The sequence below is a fragment of the Carassius gibelio genome, chromosome B1, assembly GCF_023724105.1.
Source record: "Carassius gibelio isolate Cgi1373 ecotype wild population from Czech Republic chromosome B1, carGib1.2-hapl.c, whole genome shotgun sequence".
Taxonomy (NCBI): domain Eukaryota; kingdom Metazoa; phylum Chordata; class Actinopteri; order Cypriniformes; family Cyprinidae; genus Carassius; species Carassius gibelio.
Genome location: NC_068396.1, coordinates 21,819,673 through 21,844,274, shown reverse-complemented (window position 1 = coordinate 21,844,274; position 24,602 = coordinate 21,819,673). Strand labels below are relative to the sequence as shown.

The 24,602-nt window shown below is 33.0% G+C and overlaps 2 protein-coding genes and 1 long non-coding RNA gene across 12 annotated transcripts in view; 2 read left to right on the top strand and 1 right to left on the bottom strand.

Annotated features, from left to right (window-relative positions):
• Nucleotides 1-1,062: 1,062 nt before the first annotated feature.
• Nucleotides 1,063-24,248, top strand: LOC127949202 (uncharacterized). Of its 3 annotated transcripts, XM_052546218.1 has the most exons (8): nucleotides 19,700-19,827; nucleotides 21,562-21,816; nucleotides 21,960-22,017; nucleotides 22,807-23,133; nucleotides 23,238-23,282; nucleotides 23,363-23,500; nucleotides 23,589-23,629; nucleotides 23,721-24,248. In XM_052546218.1, the coding sequence occupies exons 2-8, from the start codon at nucleotides 21,649-21,651 to the stop codon at nucleotides 23,808-23,810; spliced, it is 867 nt and encodes a 288-aa protein (XP_052402178.1). In that variant the 5' UTR covers nucleotides 19,700-19,827; nucleotides 21,562-21,648; the 3' UTR covers nucleotides 23,811-24,248. The 3 variants fall into 3 exon arrangements, with proteins under 3 accessions (XP_052402180.1, XP_052402179.1, XP_052402178.1); XM_052546220.1 differs by lacking the exons at nucleotides 19,700-19,827; nucleotides 21,562-21,816 and adding an exon at nucleotides 1,063-1,442; XM_052546219.1 differs by lacking the exons at nucleotides 19,700-19,827; nucleotides 21,562-21,816 and adding an exon at nucleotides 7,285-7,549.
• The window catches only part of LOC127949198 (OX-2 membrane glycoprotein), a 31,013-nt gene continuing 10,831 nt past the window's right edge, over nucleotides 4,421-24,602 (bottom strand). For 4 of the 8 annotated variants that reach the window (XM_052546211.1, XM_052546208.1, XM_052546205.1 and 1 more), the window contains exon 8: nucleotides 4,421-4,803. The gene's annotated coding sequence lies outside the window, so the exon portion shown is untranslated. Of the gene's footprint in view, nucleotides 4,804-10,559; nucleotides 10,943-24,602 lie in introns of those variants that run through there. The other 4 variants (XM_052546210.1, XM_052546207.1, XM_052546204.1 and 1 more) reach the window with 1 other exon arrangement.
• Nucleotides 11,756-15,016, top strand: LOC127949203 (uncharacterized). The gene is made up of 5 exons (XR_008152263.1): nucleotides 11,756-12,361; nucleotides 13,043-13,137; nucleotides 14,026-14,153; nucleotides 14,292-14,375; nucleotides 14,887-15,016. It is a non-coding gene; the product is annotated as an uncharacterized LOC127949203 (long non-coding RNA).

Below are 24,602 nucleotides of genomic sequence, written 5' to 3'. Positions count from 1 at the left end.
ATCCCATTTTGATTGAGATTATGAAAGTTGGAGCACAGAAGAATGTTAAAAAGCACTGAACAATCTAACATTTCCATCTAGAGCACTGTAGGATTTATGATGCAAAAAATGTAATGTAAATGTACTAATGTCTTGTACTATTGCTTTCTTTTTTTTTCTTCTTTTTTTTTTGAAGATTTAAATATCTGCACACTGTGTATCTCTGAAACCTAGTTTATGCCTTTGTTAAAGGTATAGTTCACCCAATAATCAATCACACAGTTTCAATGAAGGGACTGAGAGCTATCGAACTAAATCTAAAATATCTTAAACCGTGTTCTGAAGATAAACGGAGGTCTCACTGGTTTGGAACGACATGAGGGTGAATTATTAATTACATAATTTTGATTATTGGGTGAACTAACTCTTTAAGGTCACAGTTAAACTGAGTATTCTGACTGTGCTGCTGTTCAGTTATTATCCACAATGAGGTGCCACTGAGTTCATTTGTTCACTCATTGTGCTACTGTCAGTGTTGCCAAACCATTTTCAGGGGAAGTTGCTTAAAGGCAGGTTGATTTGTTGCTAAAAGTTGTTAAATGATGTTGTCATTACACAATAATGTCATTATGTACCAACATGAAATTGGTAAAATTGTGTCATTGCTTGAAATTACTCAAAGTTACTAGCATCTCAGCAAATTTTTATTTATTTAAAATATGTTAATTTAGATGTGTTCATAAAAATAATATAAACATATTATTTGTATTAGTATAAACACAACATTGAATTATTGAAGTTACATGTTCTTACATTGAATGTATTTTTTTTTACATTGAATGTAATTTCATAATAAATAGTAAAACTACAAAATAGGCCATAGTTTTAAGTAGTATATTTTTAGTTAATTAATATAATAATAATAATAATTACTATTATTATAAACTATTATTTGCATTGGGCATATTTACTGTGTCAATTTGAAATAATCTCACAGTTATTTAACCTTGATTTTTAATCATGCTTTGCATTTTGTTGTGTTGTAGGGTTACAGGAAATGTCTTTTTATTTATTAAATTAAATTAAATAGCAAGTTGCTAGGTGCTTTTTGGAAAGAAAAATGTTCTATATTGTAGGGAACCAAAGTTACCAAAATAGCAAAAAAACTGCTAAATTGACAACTGTTTCTTGATCCTTTTTATTTTCAGTATTTGCATGAAGGTTCAGTGACCCTGGACAACATTCAGACAACCTGAAACCACTACAGACACACGAGATGAGGTTTGACACCGTCAATGACGAATGAAGACAAACTAAGAAGAACAACCCTCAGAAAACGGACACAGACACAAAGCCAAACAAATAAAAATAATTTGGTGAGAGACAACGCAGGTGAAAAGCACCTGTGATTCAAGGATTTGAAGATGCAAGTCAAGAAGTACAAGAAAAGAGAAACAGAGATGGTAAGAGATTTCTTGGAAGAACTTGAACCTTCAATTTCACAAACATATGACATTGTCACTGCTCTCATTTTTACATTAGATATTTAATATGCATTTTCTGATATAAAAAAAGACCTTCAACATTAAGCAACTTTGTCTTCCAGATTTTCCTGGCCACTATTGTGATATTGATTTGTGTCATTGCCAGTGGCACCAAGAACGGTGAGTATTCAGACCTGCCCTATAGACTGACTGATGTCAGTCAGATATATATTCCTAAATGTGTATGATATGGTATATTTTTGAAATGTGATGCCACGGCATGTGTGCAATGCATATAGCAGATAATGTTTTATGATATATATGGGTTTTATGAGTAGTACCTGACCTTAGAAAGGTTTTGCTGTTTGTCGTATTGAAGAAAAAAAATCACTGACATATAATAGTTTTATATAAAATCATTATATATTATTACATTTACTTATAATATACATCCTGGTAAATGTTTGCTTATAAATTTGAATAACAGAATGTTCATGTATGTTTTAGATACCTCTGTATACATACATTTGAATAATTATCTAATTCATCTTAAATCAAATTTATTTAGGTGAATAACCATTGACTTTGTCCAAAAGCATAGAATAAGCAAAGGTAAAGCCTCAAACATTAATGTGCTGCATTACACTATTGGGTGTGATGCACGGTTACTAAGAAATGTTAAACCACCTCTATGAAAATAAAATAAAAAAAATCTAAAGAATTTATCATAGATGTATAGGGTGAGGTGTTGTACAAACACACAATCTTGAGATTTGTTCTTTATTTGTTCTATAAAGTTGTCCTATTGATGTTTATACCACTAAATATTATTTGTATTTTAAATAACAGTATCAAAAACCTTTTTTCAGGATTGTATGAAAATTCTGCTTATGGTCTCAAAAAGTTTAATTTAGTGGATGATTTCAATGCAGCTATCTAAAACCTGACATATAAAAAATTTACTCTCTGCTATTTTTCTTGACCTATTTTTCTTCTTCATTCCTTAAGTGTCTGAGATGAATTGTCATCCAGTGATCAGAGTGTCACGAAAAGCAGTGTTTCTAGCTCCTGTTATGAGCGTGTTGAAGATAAACTGTTCTGTAACTCTACGTGGATGTCAAAGGAAACCAAGAGTCTCATGGTGCAAACTTTATGGAGATGAGTGTAAAGCTGTAAATTATTCAAATCACATCAGAACTGAGTGGAAGAACATCACAGAACAGGAAGGGATAGCTTTCCTGGTTTTCCAGAACATCTCAATGGAGGATGCTGGTTTCTACAGATGTAAAGAAGGCGACATGTCTATAAGCCATGCTATTAATGTGACTGTGACAGGTAAGACACATTATCATTAGAATTAATAATATTCACACTTTGTTGATTACAAATTGTAAAACATTACTAGATGTCTTCACTAAGACATTTTATTATATTTTCAGCTGATAATTCGAATGAAGAGTTTTCACTCACTCCCAATAACACAAGGACATGACCTTTACAACATGATATTATTGTCAAGTTTTTATGTATAATTTCTCTATTTAATATTTTCTCCTAAAGTAAATACACCTCCAAACGATGGTCTGCAGTGGTTTTGGTATTTTGTATCCATCTGCAGTGGAATAGTGGGGCTGGTCTTCATGATCATATCATTTCTTTATATCTTTAGACGCCGAGGTGAGTTATTTGAGTGTTTTATCTAAACATACCAGTTGCTTTTATAAATGATACTAGTTTTGTGTTTCCTTGCTTAATCCTGTAAAATATTTTAGGGAGAAAGTCTACAAGAAAATATATGGCAAATAAAAACCAGGTATGTTTTGTTTTAAATATGTCTGTGGAACTTTTTATCGTATCTGTTGAAGCTATTTATTTATTTATAAATGCTGTTTTCACTTCCACAGTACATGGAAACACAAAAAACTGAGCTTATTCCTCCCCATCTCAATCTGAACTCAGATGTGCTGACTTCTGTTGTATACAGTTTTTAAGAAACTATGCTCACACAGAAAAAAAGGCATAAAGCTGTCACTGGGGTGATGCCCTAAGTTACAAAAGCTAAACTTTACTGTACGGTGTAGCTGTGCACTGATGCAGAGCAGCATCAGAAGAACAGAATGCTATTTAATATGCTTCTGAATCATGAGTCGATGTGAAGAAATTTCTTTTTTTTTCTGTCCGTTTGTTTGTTTGTTTTTCATCATTCAGTTATTAATGTTCAGTGTAAAGATGAAGTTACTGTAATGCTTCAGAAATCCGGTTAATATATTGCAGTTCAGATTACTTTAGAAGTATTAATATGACCAACTGTGGAAAGCATTACTCCATAGTTGCTTCAGAAATATTGTGCCATTGTTTTTGTGAATTGCTGATTAATACATTTTTTTTAATAAAATCTTCATAAAACATCACAAAACACTATTTATACTACCCTGTTTTGTTTTAATATTGATAATAGAAATATTTTGTTTTAATATATATATATATATATATATCATACATTAGATGGGCAAGATGAGTTCAAAAAGAGATATGTATAAAGATATGAAACTGATAAGGAATTATTAGTTATATATATATATATATTTCACTGTTTAATGTTTTATGAACTTTGCTGTAGACCTGGTACATTGTTATTATTATTATTATTAGTGGGTGGATGAAAACATGGTGTAGACCCTTGACTAACCTTATTATCTTTTAAAAACGCAAAATTAAATACAATAACTTATGTCTGACAATGTCACACAGTTTAAAAGAACATTCAGAGAACTTGTATAAAACACATAACACACGAAGAGGTGTGAAGGGGAATGGGAATATATAATTTCAGAATGACTAGGGTGGGCTAAATGTTTTTAACTATGAGTTCACCTCCATCTAGTGGAAAAATGTCTGTAATATTTTAATCACTTTAATTCAAACATGACGACAATAACTTGACACCAAAGAACATGTAGGTGCTCATGTCTAAAAGAGTTCCCCTGATAAAACTCTGTTATTTTATTACACACATCAAAACATCAGTAAAGCTATGACTTTTCTATGGTTACAGAATGGCAGAATTCAGATAATAAAAGTCTGTTTATATTTTGGTCACTTTAAAGAGCACGATTCAGTACAGCTGCACTAAGAAAAATGCCTAACTAAACTATACAGTCTATAATAAATAAGGCATTTAGTGTTGAAAGTGTTGTGATTACATTACTTGTTTTTATACTGTTACACTGAATATCAGTTATATTAGAAGACGTTGACTCGGATTCATCAGAAGGAACACTGTTGTTTGGTCAAGGTGAAAATCTGAACTATTGCAGCAGTTCCTTTCATTTCAGTCAGCCTGAAGAAAGAAAAGACAAGAAAAATAAATGTTTCAATATCCTGTAATTAGACAGCAAAAGCGTTTTTTAACAACAATAAGTGTTCAATATAATCCTCCAGCTAATGTTTTATTTCATGTTCTCCATCTTGAGTTGATACAGGGCTGAGTCGAGTGATGAACAATGTTTCTTTATTATTCCAGTTGAGGCTTTTTTCACACGAGACTGCATCAATATTGAAACGGAGTTAAAAATAAATTACTTTTACAGCTTAAAACTACTGCTTCCTGCAACCCAACTAATACGCTCGTATAGGTCATTTGTCCAAATCCCTGAAATACGACCCATCATAGCGTATGCACCTCTATCGGCAAAAGGTCATTTTCATATTAATGTTTTATGTTGATATGTAATCACACTACACTACTGCATAAACATGGGCAAGTCTATTTATAGAGTATTTTTGTGGTCCGTTATACAATTAAAATATTTTGTTAAATGACATTTATTTTTCTAAATGTTACAGGGGTTCAAATTAAACTAGTAAATTCTGTAATAAAAAAGTTAGAACAAATAGTTGAGCTCAAATGATTGAGCGAGAGGTTAACGCCTCACACACACACACAGAGTGTTATGTGGAGGGGTTGGGATGAACTCAGATGCAGACAGGATGTAACAAACACAGGGTTTATTAACACAAAAAGGGGAAAAAAACCCACGAGGGGGAAAACAATGACTAGGGGAGACACTAAATAACTCTACAAAACACAATAAACAAGGTAAACAAAGACTCTGAACACTAACTACTAACCAACACTCACGGTAGTACAAAGACTTCTTAGAGGGGTTACAATGACACGATATCTCAGGAGGCTGACAGGAAGAAACACATATGTGGAACAATCACAAATCACAAATGAACCGACGAAAGACAGAGCACACTAGGAGATCTAAATAGGGGAACAATTAAGACACGACAGGTGGCACAGATAGGACAATCACGACAAGACTAGGATAACAAGGGGGGCGGGGCAAGGGAACGAGACAACACAAGCACATGGCCCAAAGACAAGGCCATGTGCTTGCACACAAAACACGGGTCTGCCATGATCCTGCCTCAAGACTAAGGAAAATCAAGGACACGAGGGCAGAATCATGACACAGAGAGAAAGCAGTGTTTTGACAAACACCACAGAGCCACAATGTTTCCACTGTTCACAGAATTCAATGTACGAACACCTCTGCAAAATACACTGGGTTAAAAAATGTTTAAAACACTTAAAATAGATTCCAATGGTGAAAAAAAAAATGTTTCAAAGCAGGTGTATAGAGACATTATTGCCTTAATGTCCTTGGGAAGCAAGTGAAAGATAATGGAAGCAAAGAAAAGTTCAGTAAAGATGTTTATGTGAAGAGGGAGAATAATCTTGGGAAGAACCAGGCTCAACTGAAGGAGCTCATCCTCTTCTAGAAACATCAGACAAATGAGTCACTCAACACTTAAGGAACAGCAATACAGTTTTGGGTCAAATGGAATGTTACATTAATTTCTAAAGGGCCAAGTGACTTTCTCCAGTCCTCTTATTGTTAATGATTCATCAGAGCTTGTTATTGAAAAGAAAAAGGTTTTCTTTATTATCTTTATAATCTAAAAAAAATTACAAATAAAATAAAAATAAATAGCTCTGTAGACATCACTGCCATTCCATTCTGGTATTTAACATCCACTTTTCAAAATTTAATCAAGCTGATGAATAAATTATGTCCCTTCCATTTATTTCCTGTTTCATTCATAAATCATTTCCATCATTGGAGTAAAAATAGTTGCAATGGCAAATTATATTGATTAAATTTATATTGATTATATTTTTGTTCATCATCACACTTCATTGTTTCCTTGAAGAAGCATTTTAAATATTAAACAGTTATGGTGTAAGATGGGCTTCTTGCAAGAGACAGGAAGTGGTAACACCTTAGGCTTCCTGTGGTTCTCTACATAAACGGGGCTCTGTATAAACGTAATTTACCCTTGACTTTGGTTTCACTAAAACCTTTGTTACTATACTATTTTTTACATTTTATATGACAACAAAACATATTTAAGTCCTTACTAAATTACTTATTTTAGTTACTTTTTATAATTATAATAATAATAATAATAATTGATTACATTTATATAGCGCTTTTCTAGGCACTCAAAGCACTTACATTGTCAGGGGGGTATCTCCTCATCCACCACCATATTTTTAATGAAATAAAATTCAAACCAGCAATCACATCTAGGAGCACTTCACTGATTAATATAATAATCATAAAATGCTTTGCATTTTGTTGTGTTGTAGGGTTACAGGAAATGTCTTTTTATTTATTAAATTAAATTAAATTAAATAGCAAGTTGCTAGGTGCTTTTTGGAAAGAAAAATGTTCTATATTGTAGGGAACCAAAGTTACCAAAATAGCAAAAAAAAACTGCTAAATTGACAACTGTTTCTTGATCCTTTTTATTTTCAGTATTTGCATGAAGGTTCAGTGACCCTGGACAACATTCAGACAACCTGAAACCACTACAGACACACGAGATGAGGTTTGACACCGTCAATGACGAAAGAAGACAAACTAAGAAGAACAACCCTCAGAAAACGGACACAGACACAAAGCCAAACAAATAAAAATAATTTGGTGAGAGACAACGCAGGTGAAAAGCACCTGTGATTCAAGGATTTGAAGATGCAAGTCAAGAAGTACAAGAAAAGAGAAACAGAGATGGTAAGAGATTTCTTGGAAGAACTTGAACCTTCAATTTCACAAACATATGACATTGTCACTGCTCTCATTTTTACATTAGATATTTAATATGCATTTTCTGATAAAAAAGACCTTCAACATTAAGCAACTTTGTCTTCCAGATTTTCCTGGCCACTATTGTGATATTGATTTGTGTCATTGCCAGCGGCACCACAGACGGTGAGTATTCAGACCTGCCCTATAGACTGACTGATGTCAGTCAAATATATATTCCTAAATGTGTATGATATGGTATATTTTTGAAATGTGATGCCACGGCATGTGTGCAATGCATATAGCAGATAATGTTTTATGATATATATGGGTTTTATGAGTAGTACCTGACCTTAGAAAGGTTTTGCTGTTTGTCGTATTGAAGAAAAAAAATCACTGACATATAATAGTTTTATATAAAATCATTATATATTATTACATTTACTTATAATATACATCCTGGTAAATGTTTGCTTATAAATTTGAATAACAGAATGTTCATGTATGTTTTAGATACCTCTGTATACATACATTTGAATAATTATCTAATTCATCTTAAATCAAATTTATTTAGGTGAATAACCATTGACTTTGTCCAAAAGCATAGAATAAGCAAAGGTAAAGCCTCAAACATTAATGTGCTGCATTACACTATTGGGTGTGATGCACGGTCACTAAGAAATGTTAAACCACCTCTATGGAAATAAAATAAAAATAAAAATAAAAAATCGAAAGAATTTATCATAGATGTATAGGGTGAGGTGTTGTACAAACACACAAACTTGAGATTTGTTCTTTATTGGTTCTATAAAGTTGTCCTATTAATGTTTATACCACTAAATATTATTTGTATTTTAAAAAACAGTATCAAAAACCTTTTTTCAGGATTGTATGAAAATTCTGCTTATGGTCTCAAAAAGTTTAATTTAGTGGATGATTTCAATGCAGCTATCTAAAACCTGACATATAAAAAATTTACTCTCTGCTATTTTTCTTGACCTATTTTTCTTCTTCATTCCTTTAGTGTCTGAGATGAATTGTCATCCAGTGATCAGAGTGTCACGAAAAGCAGTGTTTCTAGCTCCTGTTATGAGCGTGTTGAAGATAAACTGTTCTGTAACTCTACGTGGATGTCAAAGGAAACCAAGAGTCTCATGGTGCAAACTTTATGGAGATGAGTGTAAAGCTTTAAATTATTCAAATTACATCAGAACTGAGTGGAAGAACATCACAGAACAGGAAGGGATGGCTTTCCTGGTTTTCCAGAACATCTCAATGGAGGATGCTGGTTTCTACAGATGTAAAGAAGGCGACATGTCTATAAGCCATGCTATTAATGTGACTGTGACAGGTAAGAGACATTATCATTAGAATTAATAATATTCACACTTTGTTGATTACAAATTGTAAAACATTACTAGATGTCTTCACTAAGACATTTTATTATATTTTCAGCTGATAATACGAATGAAGAGTTTTCACTCACTCCCAATAACACAAGGACATGACCTTTACAACATGATATTATTGTCAAGTTTTTATGTATAATTTATCTTTCCTAAAGTAAATACACCCCCAAACGATGGTCTGCAGTGGTTTTGGTATTTTGTATCCATCTGCAGTGGAATAGTGGGGCTGTTCTTCATGATCGTATCATTTCTTTATATCTTTAGGCGCCGAGGTGAGTTATTTGAGTGTTTTATCTAAACATAACAGTTGCTTTTATAAATGATACTAGTTTTGTGTTTCCTTGCTTAATCCTGTAAAATATTTTAGGGAAAAAGTCTACAAGAAAATATATGGCAAATAAAAATCAGGTATGTTTTGTTTTAAATATGTCTGTGGAACTTTTTATCGTATCTGTTGAAGCTATTTATTTATTTATAAATGCTGTTTTCACTTCCACAGTACATGGAAACACACAAAAAAGGCCTGCTTCTTCCTCCCCATCTCAGTCTGAACTCAGACGTGCTGACTTCTGTTCAATACCGTTTTTAAGAAACTATGCTCTCACAGAAAAAAAGGCACAAAGCTGTCACTGGGGTGATGCCCTAAGTTACAAAAGCTAAACTGTACTGTACTGTGTAGCTGTGCACTGATGCAGAGCAGCATCAGAAGAACAGAATGCTATTTAATATGCTTCTGAATCATCAGTCGATGTGAAGAAATCTTTTTTTTTTTTCTGTCCGTTTGTTTGTTTGTTTTTTCATCATTCAGTTATTAATGTTCAGTGTAAAGATGAAGTTACTGTAATGCTTCAGAAATCCGGTTAATATATTGCAGTTCAGATTACTTTAGAAGTATTAATATGACCAACTGTGGAAAGCATTACTCCATAGTTGCTTCAGAAATATTGTGCCATTGATTTTGTGAATTGCTGATGAATAAATTTTTCTTTAATAAATTCTTCATAAAACATCACAAAACACTATTTATACTACCCTGTTTTGTTTTAATATTGAAAATAGAAATATTTTGTTTTAATATATATATATATATCATACATTAGATGGGCACAATGAGTTCAAAAAGAGATATGTATAAAGATATGAAACTGATAAGGAATTATTAGTTATATATATTTTACTGTTTAATGTTTTATGAACTTTGCTGTAGACCTGGTACATTGTTGTTATTATTATTATTATTATTATTATTATTATTATTATTATTATTATTATTATTATTATTAGTGGGTGGATGAAAACATGGTGTAGACTCTTGACTAACCTTATTATCTTTTAACAACGCAAAATTAAATACAATAACTTATGTCTGACAATGTCACACAGTTTAAAAGAACATTCAGAGAACTTGTATAAAACACATAACACACGAAGAGGTGTGAAGGGGAATGGGAATATATAATTTCAGAATGACTAGGGTGGGCTAAATGTTTTTAACTATGAGTTCACCTCCATCTAGTGGAAAAATGTCTGTAATATTTTAATCACTTTAATTCAAACATGACGACAATAACTTGACACCAAAGAACATGTAGGTGCTCATGTCTAAAAGAGTTCCCCTGATAAAACTCTGTTATTTTATTACACACATCAAAACATCAGTAAAGCTATGACTTTTCTATGGTTACAGAATGTCAGAATTCAGATAATAAAAGTCTGCTTATATTTTGGTCACTTTAAAGAGCACGATTCAGTACAGCTGCACTAAGAAAAATGCCTAACTAAACTATACAGTCTATAATAAATAAGGCATTTAGTGTTGAAAGTGTTGTGATTACATTACTTGTTTTTATACTGTTACACTGAATATCAGTTATATTAGAAGACGTTGACTCGGATTCATCAGAAGGAACACTGTTGTTTGGTCAAGGTGAAAATCTGAACTATTGCAGCAGTTCCTTTCATTTCAGTCAGCCTGAAGAAAGAAAAGACAAGAAAAATAAATGTTTCAATATCCTGTAATTAGACAGCAAAAGCGTTTTTTAACAACAATAAGTGTTCAATATAATCCTCCAGCTAATGTTTTATTTCATGTTCTCCATCTTGAGTTGATACAGGGCTGAGTCGAGTGATGAACAATGTTTCTTTATTATTCCAGAGGCTTTTTTCACACGAGACTGCATCAATATTGAAACGGAGTTAAAAATAAATGACTTTTACAGCTTAAAACTACTGCTGCCTGCAACCTGTACTCCAACCAATACACTTGTATAGGTCATTTGTCCAAATCCCTGAAATATGACCCATCACAGCGTATACTACAATTGCACCTCTATCGGCAAAAGGTCATTTTCATATTAATGTTTTATGTTGATATGTAATCACACTACACTACTACTGCATAAACATGGGCAAGTCTATTTATAGAGTATTTTTGTGGTCCGTTATACAATTAAAATATTTTGTTAAATGATATTTATTTTTCTAAATGTTACAGGGGTTAAAATTAAACTAGTAAATTCTGGAATAAAAAAGTTAGAACAAATAGTTGAGCTCAAATGATTGAGCGAGAGGTTAACGCCTCACACACACAGAGAGAAAGCAGTGTTTTGACAAACACCACAGAGCCACAATGTTTCCACTGTTCACAGAATTCAATGTACGAACACCTCTGCAAAATACACTGGGTTAAAAAATGTTTAAAACACTTAAAATAGATTCCAATGGTGAAAAAAAAATGTTTCAAAGCAGGTGTATAGAGACATTATTGCCTTAATGTCCTTGGGCAACACAGTCTCACTCTCTACTCGTCAAATGTCTGACGCATGGTCAAGTGATCTGGCGTCACTTTTTTGACGCACTGGGTATACCTTTGGCGTTATTTTTCAACGTGCAGGTTAGTCCGATAGACTTCTATAGAACTCAGCAGCGTTTAAATTTGACGTCTTGGTTCAGCACACCGCAACTACACTGAATAAATAAAAATAAATAATAGGCTACAAAAAAAATTATATATGACAGAGATCGTTTTTATCTGGCCCTCCAACTTGTTTTTAAGGGTTTAAATATTCTCGCAATCTGATATCAAAGTGATCTCTGTGCCAAAGCTTAGCGCGTTCATCAGTGGTGAGTTTAACAACACTCAACTGCAGGTAAAACAGCATTCATCGGTGAGTTTGACCAAAGCAACGCTCAACTGCAGGGAAAACGACATAAAAAGGTGAGTTTAACAACGCTCCAAGGCGCGTGCAAGTAAGCAGTTTAACCGTTTTCTTACAACCCATTTCGCTTATCGCTTATTCATAGTTCATCATCTCTATGAAATCACGTTCAAGAAGTCTCATTCAGCACACATCGCGATACTTGCCATCAGTTTCCATGTGCCACAGGGTCGGTGAGTAGATATAATTACGCTCTTTTAATGCCTGTTATAAAATGTATTCTGTCTTTATTAATCAGATTAGCGCCATATTGTTTACTCGCTGTATTATATCAGTCATCCTCGGCTGTCTTTGAGTTTCATTGCGTTTAACTAAATGAACACACCTGCTAACTAGTGTGATTAAACCCTGTCGGTCACGTGACGTGCCATAGACTTTCAATATATTCATTTCATGTCAAAGATGTAAATTTGTAGTAAAATCATGGTAACCACGACACGTACAATAGCAACAAATTAAATTTGAAGTTAAAACCCAGGAACGGGACATTTACCATGTTTTTGCCACAGTAACTATAGTTCTACTATGGTATATTAATAACCAATACAACAATACAATAATCATCAAACTAACTTTGGTTGTACAACTGTAATGGTAGTTTTTGATGTGCTTTTATATGACAGATATCACACATTTACTGTACCATGCTTTTGATACCTTTTTATGTAAATCCAAAAAAAGTAAATAAATAAAAGGAAACATTTTTCCCTTCCTGCAGTTCATTCATATCAGTTTATATTTTAAATATTTTGCTCACAAAACATTATTAAAATTCTGTTTATAATTCTATTTTATTGTACCCCTCTCCCTTTCTTATTTTTATTATTTATGTATTTTTTTTTGTTGTTGAAAAGATGTAAAGGAAGCAGTCATCCCTGTGGTGTTTGTGGAGAGGTTTTCCTTCAGAAATGGAGAAGACTGAAAGCTGCGGAGGCAGACATTTGCAGCAGTAAGTCTGTGTTGTTTTTACCTTTTTATCAAACTGCTGTTATAAATTGCACAGCATTTGTTGTTTCTTAAACTTTTGCACTGTCCAAATACCCACACTTGCCATCTTTGCACTTGACCAATGGATTATTTATTTGACGTATTTCCTATGTTTAGGCCAAGTGTTCGAGTGAGCATGATGACCACAAGTGTGTGTCGAACTTTTCATGACCTGATGACTGTGTTTCCCAATCCTGATCCTGGAGAACCCAGCACTGCACGGTTTTGGCGTCTCTCTTATCTCACAAACACACTTTTGAGGTCTTGGAGTCTTCACTGATGAGCTGATGATCTGAATCAGGTGTGTTTGATCAGGGAGACATCTCAAATGTGCAGTGTTGGGCTTCTCCAGGACCAGGATTGGGAGCCACTGCCTTATGGGACACACTTAAGTGTTTACAGAGATTTTTAGTTTGATCATTCAACTTTGCATTTTAAAATAAATTAATTGAAAAATTAATTTCAATATCTAATTATTATTATTATTATTATTATTATTATTATTATTATTAATATTTTACATATATTGTAAAGGTTTCCGTGACCCCTTGTGAGATCTCGACAAAAGGTCTCACAATTTATTCCAAAAATTGATGCATGATGGGATACACTAAGCCTGGTATAGAGCTCCGGAGCGGTATTGGAGATAATGTGGGTTTAGTGTTCATTAAGGGCACTGCGCTTTGGCATTATTAAGACTTGCGCACTACTGATAACAGTCCTGTTAGCTTGTAATAATTTTTTTTAATATATATATGAATATAGCTGTATAATTACACACACACATACGCACAGTAATGTATAAGATGCATGTAATGTAGTAATATTTTTCTTTCTTTCTGTCTTACAGGATTGTTTGCAGATAATGCTGTTCAAGCTCAACAGCTCTTTTAAGAGCTAACCCTCACAAACCTTCCTAAAAACTAAAAGAGCTATTACTGAGTCTCAGCGAATCTTGCCATGATCAGCTCTTCCCAGGTACATTTGTTTAAAATATTTCTGAATCAACATTTACTCATCAAATGCTCTGGTCTGAATCTTATTTTAAATTAACTTAATTATATGTTTAATGAGCAATGTTAATTGCACACAGAGTAAGATTATCTTGTTTTTCAGAAGAGAAGGAAGACCAAGGAAATGATTTGCTCATGAGGAATGAAGACGGCCATCTTGAGCCCAAACAAAGACTGAAGTCCTCTGGTATGTGTGTGTTGAAGCAATGCTGTGCAATGCTGTGTTATGTGTTACAGCACTTTATGATTTTATCTCACAGGACTGTTCATCTCAGCCGTAATTTATTCTTTCTATGTTTTTATTCTTAATAAAAAAAAAATTATATACAGCTATTACAATTAAATCATGTAGGCAAAGTGTGACCCGAATATTTTTAAACTTTAAGTAAAAAAAAAAAAAAAAAACACCAACTGTTTGTCTTAAATAAAAGAATACAAGTTTTATAAATGTTGTATTATAAATTGTTGATTGATAGTTGATTGGTTTGAAGCCAGGCCTTACACTAAAACACATTTGTGAGAGAAGTCAGGAACTTTGAAGATAGATTAGAGAGGGGAAAAAAGACACATTTACTGCAACAATAGATGAATTATAGAGGCAAAAAATTCTGTCACATGCTAAGGGGTGTCTCATGAGCAAGTCTTTGCCTTAATTCTTGCAGAATGAAATTTTTATTGCAGTATTTTAATTTGTACAGATGATCTCATCAACCAAATGAGGGGTTTTGACCAAGTGATGCTCTTGAAAGGAGTGAAAGAAGAGGATGTGGTAAATTGTCTTCAGAGAAAAACCTTCTCAAAAGGTCTCAAAACAGCTTGAAGAATGGTAAGTGTACAGTACTACAAGGGTCATAGTTGCTCACCCTGCTAAAATCACACAGAACATAAGCTGAGCTCTCTGTCCATTAAACAACTTAATCTGTATTGTGTGTTTCACTTTGACCAGGTCTGGGATTTTAGGACTGAGAGATCCTCTGGCTGAGAAAAGGCTACACCACATCAGTGCTGGATATCAACCACAAACTGTTTCCAGACACGAGAGAAGAAGAACACGATGGGGAGATGAAACCAGTTTAGATGTGATGATGGGAATCATTATTTTCTGGAACAGTATCACATGTCTTAAATGTATCACATGATCTGTATCACATTTGACTGGATGGATTATTTTTACTTTTAAGGACATTTCATCACTCATCTGTGTGAACTGATTAATTTATGATATTAATGAATTTTTGATCCTTTATTATTTTCCTTGAACTGTGTTTGTCTTGAAGCTACTTTATCAACTTCATAGTCTATGCTTCAATAAAAATAATATGGTGAATATTGTGTGTTGAAAATTCTTGGTAAATTCATAATTTTACTAGATACTGTAGGCTACTATGGGTTTATTCTACACTTGAAAAACTACATATTAATTACCAGGATTATTTTTTGCTTAAACATTAATGACACCTGGAACAACAATACACCAGAAAGTTAGTATTGTATATATTTAATCACAAATATGCCTATATATATATATCTATATAAAGGGATTTACTAGATGAATTATTTTGAAAAGCCATTTACTTTATAGTTACAAACACTTGAGGGATAACTGAGAATGTAGCAGGAATGATCAACGTGGATCTTGTACTGCATTAAATCCAAGAGCACGCACATTACTGATGTTCAGCATCTGAGGACCCAGATAAGGGGATGAGGAGGACATTTTTACACTGATTGTTGCTAATTAGTTAATATATATAGTATTCTGAGTACTCCATGAATTATTCCTTGTGGAATAGTGAAGTATCACAATGTGTATAAATTGTCCTTGATTATTGCTTAACAGTGGGGAATAGATAATGGCATGTTGTTGCAGGTTTATCCATTATATTTATTACTGTTAACTTCAAAAATAAAATAAATAATCTATAATTTTTATTATTAAATCATTTCTTTCTAATTTTGCCATGTTTCATCAGATGGCCTCACCATGTCCTGTCAAAAGCTTTACTGCTCATGACATAAGAATAAGAAAAGGTTAGTCTGTGAAAACTGTCAGATATAAATGTGACTCAGCTCAGTTTGTTGTCCATTATGAGGAGAATACATACATGTAGGTTTTACTGCCCTTCTACCCCCAGGGGCCCAGTAGCACCCCCCGGAAGAGCCAAAAACTGTACATTTGAAATGGCTGTAAATCAGAGTCCAATTAATGAATCAAAGAGAAAACCAGAAGAATTTTTACTTATGCTATGCTGATAAAATAATGTCGGGCACAGTTTTCAGAAATAAATGGAAATGTTTCATAAAGCCATTTTAAATATTGCTCCCTCTAAAATACCAAATTTCACTCTGTCTTTCAATTATATCATAGAGGTTTACACAATGAAACTATTCATATATCCAGTTTTCCATTAAATATATTATTTATTTCATTTCGTCAATAAAACGATTTAAACTACATTACCCACAAGCCTCCGTCGTTCTATATATGGAAAGGCGAAACTAGGGGCTGTTTTTTGTAGTTCATCGAAGTTATGATTAGGGTTAGGATCTCGCTAAAGAGGTAATTTTCCTCAACATAGCAACCCTTAATTGTTGACTTAATATATTACTAATGTGATAATAGTAGCAAAACGTTCTTTTGTAACACGATGCGCTGTTTAGTATGGGTTAAAGGATAGTCCAACCACAGACAACCCTGCGATGACAAGGGACATTGACAGCAAATGATATCAAAGCTGAGCAGCGGCGTCACGCTTCCTTATCCATTTATGACCGATGACCTTCGTTTTTCGGCTGAAGGGATAGATTGGTTAACAATCAATAACATTTGCTACCTATTAGATTGTGTTTTATTAACGTCTACACCTTCCTCCAACAATAATGCAAATGCGCTAATTATTGTTTTCAGCTTGACAAAAATTGGGCAATATTGATGAGCACATGGCCAGCATTCGCAGTTCTATCGAACCGATTCCTCTCATTAAATCTTTTTTTTTTTTTCTAAGACAGGTGCATTTTCTAATCAAATGATTAGCTTGTAACATTTAAATTGCATGTTATGTTTTGTTTTAAATCTATAAAAATTATTCACTTTTGTTTTTCTGTGATTTGCCATTCTTTACCAATTGAAATCTAGCAATAAAAACAGAGTTAAAAAAACTGATTCAAAGACAAATTGCCCATATAACTGCACTGCATCCTCTGTCAATAAGTTGTTTTTGCCACTATGAAGAATACAAATTCTTTGCAAATACTTTTATTTAAAAAAAAAAGTAAATACAGATAGTCTTTCAGAGAACACTGAAGAATTTATTTGACCAAAAAGTGATACAACACACTGTTTCAAACTCAGAAAATAAAGACCATGAAGACATGCATGTCAAGTGTGCAATATCATCTATAAACCTCCATCAGCACAGCATCAAATAAACACTGATTGTCCGAACAAAGGAAGAAAGATAACGTTCAGGAAAACAAACACCTGCTACATAAAAATGCAGAAATAAAACTGACAATAACATCATTCACTTCATGACTGGAACTAGGGGATGGCTGTGCATGAATACGTCCTTTACGAAAACTCCTGATGAGAACTGATGTTTGTTTTTTTATGATAAAAGCACCAGAAGTAAAGTTTACTGTATGAAGCTTGAAAAAGAGAACACAATGCTTTATCAATATAAAAATACTATTTTCAACCATTGTTTTGATCACTGGTTCTGTATACAATATATGGGTTGCTGGAAGGTCACAATGTATTCATTATAAGCTTAGAACTAAAACAAAACTGCACTGCAAAGTCTAAACACTAATCAAGGGAGCATTTCTGTGTGTGTTGGGAAGATAAAGAGTTAAAGAGGTGAGTCCTTGTGCATGATCGAGAAGAACATCATTATCTGCGAACAATCCTGAAAGACAGAAAGGAAGGAAATATTATTACATGCTACTTTTAGACCATAAAACCAGCCTCTGTAAAGATGCTGTATAATTATATATTAAATGCATCTATTATTAAAAGCTAGTCAATAATAGCAAGCTATATTCATATGAATTATAAAAAAATATATTACATGCTTAAAGGAATGTTATCAGTAGTGTAATTGATCTGCTCACGGAAACCTTTCCAATGTATGTGAAATATTATTAATAATAATAATAATAATAATAATAATTAGATACTGAGAATAATTTGGTAGTAAAACAAAGTGTTGCATGTTTTCTTGGTGTACAGAAAAGTATATTTATTTTGTACATCATTTGCAACTGCTTTTTTTTCACTTAATTAGAAGCCCCCAAAATTAAATTGTCCTCTGTAATAGGGACTAATGAAAAGAGAATTAGAATTTATTTTAAAATGCAAAGTTGAATAATAATCAAAAAAAAAAAAAAAATCTCTGTAAACACTTAAGTGTGTCCCATAAGGCAGTGGCTCCCAATCCTGGTCCTGGAGAAGCCCAACACTGCACATTTGAGATGTCTCCCTGATCAAACACACCTGATTCAGATCATCAGCTCATCAGTGAAGACTCCAAGACCTCAAAAGTGTGTTTGTGAGATAAGAGAGACGCCAAAACCGTGCAGTGCTGGGTTCTCCAGGATCAGGATTGGGAAACACAGTCATCAGGTCATGAAAAGTTCGACACACACTTGTGGTCATCATGCTCACTCGAACACTTGGCCTAAACATAGGAAAGACGTCAAATAAATAATCGATTGGTCAAGTGCAAAGATGGCAAGTGTGGGTATTTGGACAGTGCAAAAGTTTAAGAAACAACAAATGCTGTGCAATTTATAACAGCAGTTTGATAAAAATGTAAAACCAACACAGACTTACTGCTGCAAATGTCTGCCTCCGCAGCTTTCAGTCTTCTCCATTTCTGAAGGAAAACCTCTCCACAAACACCACAGGGATGACTGCTTCCTTTACATCTTTTCAACAACAAAAAAAAATACATAAATAATAAAAATAAGAAAGGAGGAGGGGGGTAAAATAAAATAGAATTATAAACAGAATTTTAATAATGTTTTGTGAGCAAAATATTTAAAATATAAACTGATATGAATGAACTGCAGGAAGGGAAAAATGTGTCCTTTCATTTATTTACTTTTTTTGGATTTACATAAAAATGTATCAAAAGCATGGTACAGTAAATGTGTGATATCTGTCATATAAAAGCACATCAAAAACGACAATTACAGTTGTACAACCAAAGTTAGTTTGATGATTATTGTATTGTTGTATTGGTTATTAATATACCATAGTAGAACTACAGTTACTGAGGAAAAAACATGGTAAATGTCCCGTTCCTGGATTTTAACTTCAAATTTAATTTGTTGCTATTGTACATGCCGTGGTTACCATGATTTTACTACAAATTTACATCTTTGACATGAAATGAATATATTGAAAGTCTATGGCACGTCACGTGACCGACAGGGTTTAATCACACTAGTTAGCAGGTGTGTTCATTTAGTTAAACGCAATGAAACTCAAAGACAGCCGAGGATGACTGATATAATACAGCGAGTAAACAATATGGCGCTAATCTGATTAATAAAGACAGAATACATTTTATAACAGGCATTAAAAGAGCGTAATTATATCTACTCACCGACCCTGTGGCACATGGAAACTGATGGCAAGTATCGCGATGTGTGCTGAATGAGACTTCTTGAACGTGATTTCATAGAGATGATGAACTATGAATAAGCGATAAGCGAGAATGGTGTGTAAGAAAACGGTTAAACTGCTTACTTGCACGCGCCTTGGAGCGTTGTTAAACTCACCTTTTTATGCCGTTTTCCCTGCAGTTGAGTGTTGCTTTGGTCAAACTCACCGATGAATGCTGTTTTACCTGCAGTTGAGTGTTGTTAAACTCACCACTGATGAACGCGCTAAGCTTTGGCACAGAGATCACTTTAATATCAGATTGCGAAAATATTTAAACCTCAAAAACAAGTTGGAGGGCCAGATAAAAACGATCTCTGTCATATATATATTTTTTTTGTAGCCTATTATTTATTTTTATTTATTCAGTGTAGTTGCGGTGTGCTGAACCAAGACGTCAAATTTAAACGCTGTTGAGTTCTATAGAAGTCTATCGGACTAACCTGCACGTTGAAAAATAACGCCAAAGGTATACCCAGTGCGTCAAAAAAGTGACGCCAGATCACTTGACCATGCGTCAGACATTTGACGAGTAGAGAGTAAGACTGTGTTGCCTTGGGAAGCAAGTGAAAGATGATGTTAGCAAAGATAAGCTCAGTAAAGATGTTTATGTGAAGAGGGAGAGTAATCTTGGGAAGAACCAGGCTCAACTGAAGGAGCTCATCCTCTTCTAGAAACATCAGACAAATGAGTCACTCAACAATTAAGGAACAGTTTTGGGTCAAATGGAATGTTACATTAATTTCTAAAGGGCCAAGTGACTTTCTCCAGTCCTCTTATTGTTAATGATTCATCAGAGCTTGTTATTGAAAAGAAAAATGTTTTCTTTATTATCTTTATAATCTAAAAAAAATTACAAATAAAATAAAAATAAATAGCTCTGTAGACATCATTATCACTCCATTCTGGTATTTAACATCCACTTTTCATGATTTAATCAATCTGATGAATAAATTATGTCCCTTCCATTTATTTCCTGTTTCATTCATAAATCATTTCCATCATTGGAGTAAAGATAGTTGCAATGGCAAATTATATTGATTAAATTTATATTGATTGTATTTTTGTTCATCATCACACTTCATTGTTTCCTTGAAGAAGCATTTTAAATATTAAACAGTTTTGGTAGAAGATGGGCTTCTTGCAAGAGACAGGAAGTGGTAACACCTTAGGCTTCCTGTGGTTCTCTACATAAACGGGGCTCTGTATAAACGTAATTTACCCTTGACTTTGGTTTCACTAAAACCTTTGTTACTATACTATTTTTTACATTTTATATGACAACAAAACATATTTAAGTCCTTACTAAATTACTTATTTTAGTTACTTTTTATAATTATAATAATAATAATAATAATTGATTACATTTATATAGCGCTTTTCTAGGCACTCAAAGCACTTACATTGTCAGGGGGGTATCTCCTCATCCACCACCATATTTTTAATGAAATAAAATTCAAACCAGCAATCACATCTAGGAGCACTTCACTGATTAATATAATAATCATAAAATGCTTTGCATTTTGTTGTGTTGTAGGGTTACAGGAAATGTCTTTTTATTTATTAAATTAAATTAAATTAAATAGCAAGTTGCTAGGTGCTTTTTGGAAAGAAAAATGTTCTATATTGTAGGGAACCAAAGTTACCAAAATAGCAAAAAAAACTGCTAAATTGACAACTGTTTCTTGATCCTTTTTATTTTCAGTATTTGCATGAAGGTTCAGTGACCCTGGACAACATTCAGACAACCTGAAACCACTACAGACACACGAGATGAGGTTTGACACCGTCAATGACGAAAGAAGACAAACTAAGAAGAACAACCCTCAGAAAACGGACACAGACACAAAGCCAAACAAATAAAAATAATTTGGTGAGAGACAACGCAGGTGAAAAGCACCTGATATTCAAGGATTTGAAGATGCAAGTCAAGAAGTACAAGAAAAGAGAAACAGAGATGGTAAGAGATTTCTTGGAAGAACTTAAACCTTAAATTTCACAAACATATGACATTGTCACTGCTCTCATTTTTATATTAGATATTTAATATGCATTTTCTGATAAAAAAAAAGACCTTCAACATTAAGCAACTTTGTCTTCCAGATCTTCCTGGCCACTATTGTGATATTGATTTGTGTCATTGCCAGTGGCACCAAGAACGGTGAGTATTCAGACCTGCCCTATAGACTGACTGATGTCAGTCAGATATATATTCCTAAATGTGTATGATATGGTATATTTTTGAAATGTGAGGCCACGGCATGTGTGCAATGCATATAGCAGATAATGTTTTATGATATATATGGGTTTTATGAGTAGTACCTGACCTTAGAAAGGTTTTGCTGTTTGTCGTATTGAAGAAAAAAAATCACTGACATATAATAGTTTTATATAAAATCATTATATATTATTACATTTACTTATAATATACATCCTGGTAAATGTTTGCTTATAAATTTGAATAACAGAATGTTCATGTATGTTTTAGATACCTCTGTATACATACATTTGAATAATTATCTAATTCATCTTAAATCAAATTTATTTAGGTGAATAACCATTGACTTTGTCCAAAAGCATAGAATAAGCAAAGGTAAAGCCTCAAACATTAATGTGCTGCATTACACTATTGGGTGTGATGCACGGTCACTAAGAAATGTTAAACCACCTCTATGGAAATAAAATAAAAATAAAAAATCGAAAGAATTTAGGTGTTGTACAAACACACAAACTTGAGATTTGTTCTTTATTTGTTCTATAAAGTTGTCCTATTAATGTTTATACCACTAAATATTATTTGTAGTTTATATAACAGTATCAAAAAGGATTGTATGACAATTCTGCTTATCGTCTCAAAAAGTTTAATTTAGTGGATGATGTCAATGCAGCTATAAAGACCTGACATATTAAAAATATATTCTTGACCTATTTTGCTTCTTCATTCCTTTAGTGTCTGAGATGAATTGTCATCCAGTGATCAGAGTGTCACGAAAAGCAGTGTTTCTAGCTCCTGTTATGAGCGTGTTGAAGATAAACTGTTCTATAACTCTACGTGGATGTCAAAGGAAACCAAGAGTCTCATGGTGCAAACTTTATGGAGATGAGTGTAAAGCTTTAAATTATTCAAATTACATCAGAACTGAGTGGAAGAACATCACAGAACAGGAAGGGATGGCTTTCCTGGTTTTCCAGAACATCTCAATGGAGGATACAGGTTTCTACAGATGTAAAGAAGGTGACATGTCTATAAGCCATGCTATTAATGTGACTGTGACAGGTAAGAGACATTATCATTAGAATTAATAATATTCACACTTTGTTGATTACAAATTGTGAAACATTACTAAATGTCTTCACTAAGACATTTTATTATGTTTTCAGCTGATAATACGAATGAAGAGTTTTCACTCACTCCCAATAACACAAGTAAGGACATGACCTTTACAACATGATATTATTGTCAAGTTTTTATGTATAATTTATCTCTTTAATATTTTCTCCTAAAGTACCTACAACAGTACATGATCTAAATACACCTCCAAACGATGGTCTGCAGTGGTTTTGGTATTTTGTATCCATCTGCAGTGGAATAGTGGGGCTGTTCTTCATGATCATATCATTTCTTTATATCTTTAGGCGCCGAGGTGAGTTATTTGAGTGTTTTAACTAAACATAAAAGTTGCTTTTATAAATGATACTAGTTTTGTGTTTTAATCCTCTGAAATATTTTAGGGAGAAAGTCTACAAGAAAATATATGGCAAATAAAAATCAGGTATGTTTTGTTTTAAATATGTCTGTGGAACTTTTTATCGTATCTGTTGAAGCTATTTATTTATTTATAAATGCTGTTTTCACTTCCACAGTACATGGAAACACACAAAAAAGGCCTGCTTCTTCCTCCCCATCTCAGTCTGAACTCAGACGTGCTGACTTCTGTTCAATACCGTTTTTAAGAAACTATGCTCTCACAGAAAAAAAGGCACAAAGCTGTCACTGGGGTGATGCCCTAAGTTACAAAAGCTAAACTGTACTGTACTGTGTAGCTGTGCACTGATGCAGAGCAGCATCAGAAGAACAGAATGCTATTTAATATGCTTCTGAATCATCAGTCGATGTGAAGAAATCTTTTTTTTTTTCTGTCCGTTTGTTTGTTTGTTTTTTCATCATTCAGTTATTAATGTTCAGTGTAAAGATGAAGTTACTGTAATGCTTCAGAAATCCGGTTAATATATTGCAGTTCAGATTACTTTAGAAGTATTAATATGACCAACTGTGGAAAGCATTACTCCATAGTTGCTTCAGAAATATTGTGCCATTGTTTTTGTGAATTGCTGATTAATACATTTTTATATAATAAATTCTTTATAAAACATCACAAAACACTATTTATACTACCCTGTTTTGTTTTAATATTGATAATAGAAATATTTTGTTTTAATATATATATATATCATACATTAGATGGGCACAATGAGTTCAAAAAGAGATATGTATAAAGATATGAAACTGATAAGGAATTATTAGTTATATATATTTTACTGTTTAATGTTTTATGAACTTTGCTGTAGACCTGGTACATTGTTATTATTGTTATTATTATTATTATTATTATTATTATTATTATTATTATTAGTGGGTGGATGAAAACATGGTGTAGACTCTTGACTAACCTTATTATCTTTTAACAACGCAAAATTAAATATAATAACTTATGTCCGACAATGTCACACAGTTTAAAAGAACAT